The 6,336-nt window shown below is 37.5% G+C and overlaps 1 protein-coding gene across 1 annotated transcript in view; it reads left to right on the top strand.

The window, feature by feature from the left end:
• The window catches only part of LOC107697887 (transmembrane and coiled-coil domain-containing protein 4-like), a 16,546-nt gene extending 10,231 nt beyond the window's left edge, over positions 1 to 6,315 (top strand). The window contains exons 10-14 of the mRNA XM_016498738.1: positions 809 to 945; positions 1,847 to 1,931; positions 2,179 to 2,296; positions 2,834 to 2,951; positions 4,475 to 6,315. Of these exons, the coding sequence (XP_016354224.1) occupies positions 809 to 945; positions 1,847 to 1,931; positions 2,179 to 2,296; positions 2,834 to 2,951; positions 4,475 to 5,026 (1,010 nt within the window). The 3' untranslated portion in view covers positions 5,027 to 6,315. The remainder of the gene's footprint in view (positions 1 to 808; positions 946 to 1,846; positions 1,932 to 2,178; positions 2,297 to 2,833; positions 2,952 to 4,474) is intronic.
• The last annotated feature ends 21 nt before the right edge of the window (positions 6,316 to 6,336 follow it).

Raw genomic sequence — 6,336 nt, forward strand, 5'->3', positions numbered from 1 at the left:
AAATTTGTTGGTGTTTTACTGCCAATTTAATCAGTGAATTGTATAAAAAAAAAAAAAAAAAAAAAAAAAAAATAAAAAAAAAAAAATATATATATATATATGTATATGTGTGTGTGTGTGCATGTATAAATACATTTGCATATTTAATATTGAGGTTTTTTTCATGTTCTCTATTTATGGAAAAGTTTAAACTGTATTTGATAACAGGATTACAATAGCTCATATAGTATTTTGTTTGACCGGTAACACTTTATTTTAGAGTCTCTTAACTAGTTGCTTATTAGCATGCATATTACTAGAATATTAGCCATTTATTAGTACTAATTAAGCACATATTAATGCCTTATTCTATATCCCTAATCCTACCTAATACCTAAATTTAACAACTACCTTACTAACTATTAATAAGCAGCAAATTAGGAATGTATTGAGGGAAAAGTCGTAGTTAATAATGAATAAGTGTTCCCTATTCTAAAGTGTTACCATTTGTCCTCCTGAACAACATATTACTTCATTTTTCCGACCCTATTTTATACCCTTTTGGAAAGTGCCTTAATTGTAAATGCACTAATTAAATGCACTTTATTAGTGCATTTAATTGTAGCATCATGAAAGAAGATTTTAATTGTCACGCATTGCTTTAGGTGTCCAGTATAATAATAATAATAATAATTCATTACATTTATATAGCGCTTTTCTAGGCACTCAAAGCGCTTTACATTGTCAGGGGGTATCTCCTCATCCACCACCAGTGTGCAGCATCCACCTGGAGTATAACCGCATTGCTCACTCTTTTGTCTGTGTTCAGGCATAGTAACGGCTCTGACATGGCCTGCGTCTCTGCTGGCTGTGGCCAGTGTGATCGACAACCCCTGGGGAGTGTGCCTGAGCCGATCAGCAGAGGTGGGAAAACACCTGGCCCAGGTGCTCCGGAGCCGACGGCAGGTCAGAGTCAAGCGGAGTCATGCAAGACATCGACTTCCTCAAGATTCTCCTTAGTCTTTGACGATTTCAGTTCAATGTGGCTTGAAATGACTAATTCGGAAAATGTTAGGGGTCACATACAAGCTCGAAGGACTGTATCTGTGGCTCATACTTGAGGAGAAAAAACACCTTGGTTTTATTCAGAGGCCCAAACTGAGCAAAAATATGCAATTTGAATCAGTTGCTGATATTTATATGGCCAAAGGGTCAGATGAAATCCTGATAAATAAATTTGGTTTATATTACGGTAAAACAGACTAGTTACATAAAATGCATATGAATATCCATTGCCACTCTGTATCTTTCAATAAGATGTCTCGGTAAGATATTTAAATGTTTTATTATCAAAGCAATGTAGTTTCAAAACATATAATGCAACGCAATACAATGATAATTGAGAAATGGACAAATAAATGTTCCTCAAAAGCCTGATACATTTTAACATGATTTTTCAGAAAAATGAAGAATGGATAAGTAAACCTAAGCTGCTTCAGTCCAGTAAATGGTCATCTTGAAATATTAATAACAATATAATGCTTACTTATATTTTCTTTTTAAAAATCAGTAAAATTTTCACACACACACAAAAAAAATAAACACATGAACCACAACCTGAAGGCAGACATTTTTACAGTTCTAGGCCTTTTGTTTGCTAAAAAAGTATAAACTATTAATTAGATGACAGAAGGCGTGTAGTTTATTGTGTACAACAGGTTTTTCAGCATGATCATATTGTTTATTTAAAGACCTTATTACATATTAAACATGGTACAGTTGGCTGTATAGAGTTAATCATCTATATAATATTAACCCAGAATATTCCTTTCAAATGTGAGTATAATTATCTTCTTTCTTTCTGCAGGGAAAGCGGCCTGTCAATCTAATTGGCTTTAGCCTTGGAGCTCGTGTCATCTACTTCTGCCTAGAAGAGCTCGCTAATGATCAAGGTACACTTTTTATTCATTTTAATGAGTCGATGATAACGAGGGAACATCCTTTTGTCTTTAAGACCTTGTGTCTCAAGAAGTGTCCACATGAGAGAGCTGGACATGGCCAAATTTCCTGCAAGCCAGATTGAGTCGTGTTCTCTTTGTCATCGTAATGAAAGATGGAATCTGAGAGGTGTGAGGCTGCAAATGAGAATCTGATCGCACAGAGCCCATTGAAGGACTTTTGTCTCTTATTATCGGGCAGGTAGTGAAGGTGTGGTGGAGGATGTGGTGTTGCTGGGGGCCCCTGTGGACGGATCGGAGAAAGCATGGCAGCGACTGTCCAGGGTAGTGGCTGGGAAGATTGTTAATGGATATTGCAAGTAAGACACTATTAATATTACTCCTACTGAGGGTCAGGGGTATGTTCAAATCCCTTACCATAAGTATTCAAATTTGCAGTATTCAAATACACTACTTTTCAAACTTTTGAGTCCGGTAAGATTTCTTAAAATGTTTTTGGAAGAAGTCTTTCATGCTCAGTAAAAACAGATGATATGACAGTTTTAAAAAAAGTATTTTCTATTTGAATATATTTTAAATTGTAATTTATCCCTGTGATGCAAAGCTGAATTTTCAGCATCATTACTCCAGTCTTCAGTCAAATTTAAATGACACATTTACAGAATTACATTTTAGGCCACCAGATGAAGAATTAGAATTGACAATTTATTCATTTAGTTATTTATTAAAAAGTAACAGGAAGTCACAACATGTTAACTGCAAACAAATCTGGAGATTATGATTTTGTTTACTACATTTAATAATTTGTAATAACTATTGTTAATTTTAATTGAAAGTCCTAGTTATTGCATTAACTAAATACGTAAATATGTTTCTTTTTGTTTTTATTGGTTTAGAGGGGATTGGCTTCTTGGATTCCTGTATAGAAGTTCATCTGTCCAACTGTCTGTTGCTGGGCTGCAGCCAATCAGTTCGCAAGACCGCAAAATAATCAATGTTGATCTGTCATCAGTGGTAAGCAAATGCATTTGTGCACTGAGCATTAAGTACCTGATGTTCTCGGTAGATGTTTTTTTTTAAATATTCTTGGTGTCTGTGAGATGCATTTTGATTCAGATTCAGTTTACTGGCTGTAAAAGTAACAATTCCACACAATGGCTTGACATTATATTATCGCAGAGTCGAAGTTTCATTTCCTTCCAGTTGGCTAAGATTTGAAGTCATCTGAAGTTACTTTTTTGGACAAAAATGATTTAATGCTTTTTGCAGAACACCCCCTGCCGTGAATAGAAAGGGCATTGTTATATTGTCACCCATGAAAGACTACAATTACTGTAATTACTGTCGGAGGAATTTGTGCTCGTTGGTATTCAAGTGGAGACCTTAAATCCAAAAAATGGAAAATGACCTAAAAAGAGTGTTATTTTATGCAAGGCACAAAAGGTAAAAAAATCAAGTCACTTGAACTTAAAATGATCCATTCGTAACGATGCCTTCTAAGTTACACTGAGCAACAGATAGCCTGTGCATCTCAACAGAGGTCATCATGCCAGCCATCCATGTGACATATTGTAAACAAAGGACTGGATCTGAGATCTTGCTTAACTCATAGACACAGAATACAGGTTACATCACACCTGCCTTAATCCAGAACAAATCAAGAAATGCTTTGTATCTTTTGTCATGTCATGCTTTTTTCGTGAAAGCAGTAAAATGATTTTCATGTAATACATAATTATTATGCGACTGCAATGTGAGGCATGTGAAGAATTGCGCCTTTGTTTGGCATGTGAAGAAATGTTAATGAGCAACTAAATTTGCATTTCCTGAAATAAATACCAGTGCTTGTAAGAGAATAGTGTTACGGTTTTAGGTTTGTCGGAGCCATTTTAATCTCGCTGTTCATATAGAAACTTAGCTAAAGTTAGTCACATAATGTGATGTTGCAATGTCAAAGCAGCTATAGTGAAAATAAATTAAATCAGTGAGCAAAGTATCAGTCAGCCAAGTTAAAAACATTACAACCCCTTAAAAAGACTATTCTATATTTTTATTTGTGAAAAATTAAATATGGCATCTACCCTTATGTACATTTTACACTGGTCCTTACCTGTGCAAAACATTGTTATGGTGTCCTTTAGTCTGTTGCTAGGGTATTCTGGATGGTTGCTAGGTGGTTACTTACTGGCCTAAATCAAAGGATTCCAGCCGATTCTCTGTATGTTTGTTCAGGCCTCTCTATTTATAATATAAGTCAGTGGGAGTTTTTCACTGCTTTTATCATCCACCAGGGCATGAAAAAATTTAAATTTGATAGCTTAAGAAAAGTACTTACATACATTGCGTGGTTTGAGGTATCATGCATGCCTGAGTTATACACCAAAGCTTGATTTTTCTGAAAAGTTTGCAAGCACCACTAAAATTATAATGAGGATATCAATATAATAATGCACTGCAAGCACTGTAAAATTGTTAGGGAATGTAAAGTCTTTTCCACTTGCTTTATGAATACTGGGTATGTTCTGTCCACCTCTTAGGTAAAAGGACACCTGGACTACATGCGTCAGATGGACACCATCCTAGTAGCAGTAGGGGTTCCTACCAGGGAAGAAGCTGGAGCCCTGAGTGGCAAACTACAGCTGGTACATTTATCTCAGGAAAAAACAGGCACTCCAGAACCAGCTGGTCAGAGCAGAGTCAAGGGGGAACCATCCATGGACATTTCAAACAATGATACCTCAGACACCACAGAGACAAATGTAAATGAATACAAGAAACAGACTGGAGACAAGGAACGGTGTGAGAGGAAGGACTCTGAGAATGGCTGGGATATCCCTGATATATCTGATTTATTGGACTCCATCAGTGAATGTGATGGCATCCCTGAACCCTGTCAAGGGAACGCGCATTCGCCATGTGCTCTCGGAGTCAAGGATCATGTTGAACCATCTCAAGATGAAGGCAAAATAGACAGAGAAGATGAAAGTGACACATACTGTGAGCACACGTCCTGGGACTGGGATGACACGAACTGGACTACTGAACGCACAAACACAACCTACCAGTCGCACACTGAAGCACATGAATAGTTAGTCATTGGCAAACCTGCTGGTTCTGAGCCCATGAGCAATGAAATCGTGACATTTCCATAATTCACAACTCAAAAAATGCGGGTCGGGTCTAGATGGTATACCTTGTTCCAAGAAACTCTCCTGAGAGTCGCATTTGCTGCTACCAGGATTGAGGGTTGGGCGTAGGGTCGCTGTGGAACTCAAATAAACACAGTGTTTGAATGTCACATGTGAATCTCACTAGACTTTTGGCAGAAGAAGGGTTACCATCTAGACACCACCCAGAATGTAAGTTAGCAATATAAGCTAGAATCAACTGGAACCTTGTCTTTTTGCCATTCTGATATTGGCTAATAATATTATTTAAGTTATTTGTGGATATCATCTCTAATTATTATTGATTTTTTAAGCACTGCTCAATATAATTTGTGATAAACTGCTATGTGAAAACTATCAGTATTTCATGTATACCATTTTCCCCCTTCATTAGAAGTGGTTTGCTGTTTAATTAAGATGTGAATTCTAGTTCCACAGACAACCCACTTGACATTGTGTGAAGTATTAGTGAGATTTCTTTCACTCTCGTCTGCTTTATCCATCTGTTGTTTTGGTTGTTATGGTAATGAATGAACTGGGATGCTTGTTGAGTCTGTTCAAAATGTACAATCTCTATGATCTGCCTTGAGGAGCGATGCAGCCTTCCAGTTTAGGCATGACTATCCCATTAACACTTATCCCATTGATTTTTTTTTTTTTTAGCATTGTATGTTTCAACGTTTTTTTCATAAACCTATAGTTATAAGTCACATATCTTGCTGTCCACAGTATATTGCACTTCTTTTGTTGTCTCAGTTGGCGTATCAATCGTCTAATGTATCGACCTGGTTGGGCAGCAGCAGAGGCAGGTCAATCCCAGCGTGTTCCACATCGAGAAGGTTAACAGCATCTGTTGCCGTCGCCGGTAGTTGTGGCGGTTCAGACACAAGGGAGGGGGGTTCAGTGGGTAGTTGTGGCTCCCCTGAGTTGCGTAGAGAAAGGGAAAGTGGCAGCGATGGCCTACGAGGGGCTTGAGATGAAGAACAGCAGGGTAGAAGCCGTGCCAAAGCCCTTTTGAAATCCCTCATGAACATTGGGTATATAATTGGATTCATGGTGCTGTTACAGTAGCCCAGCCAGGTGATGGCATCGAAGAAGGAAGATGGTACACACTCACACACCGCCTGAATGTACAGAAGAAAAGGTCTTAGATCACAAAATCAATACATAACGTAGGTGAGACTCAAAACCAAAGAGGTGGAAAAGGTCAAAGATGTCTAGTTCATCGGAAG

This window comes from Sinocyclocheilus anshuiensis, unplaced genomic scaffold (genome assembly GCF_001515605.1).
Source record: "Sinocyclocheilus anshuiensis isolate Anshui unplaced genomic scaffold, SAMN03320099.WGS_v1.1 scaffold78, whole genome shotgun sequence".
NCBI lineage: Eukaryota > Metazoa > Chordata > Actinopteri > Cypriniformes > Cyprinidae > Sinocyclocheilus > Sinocyclocheilus anshuiensis.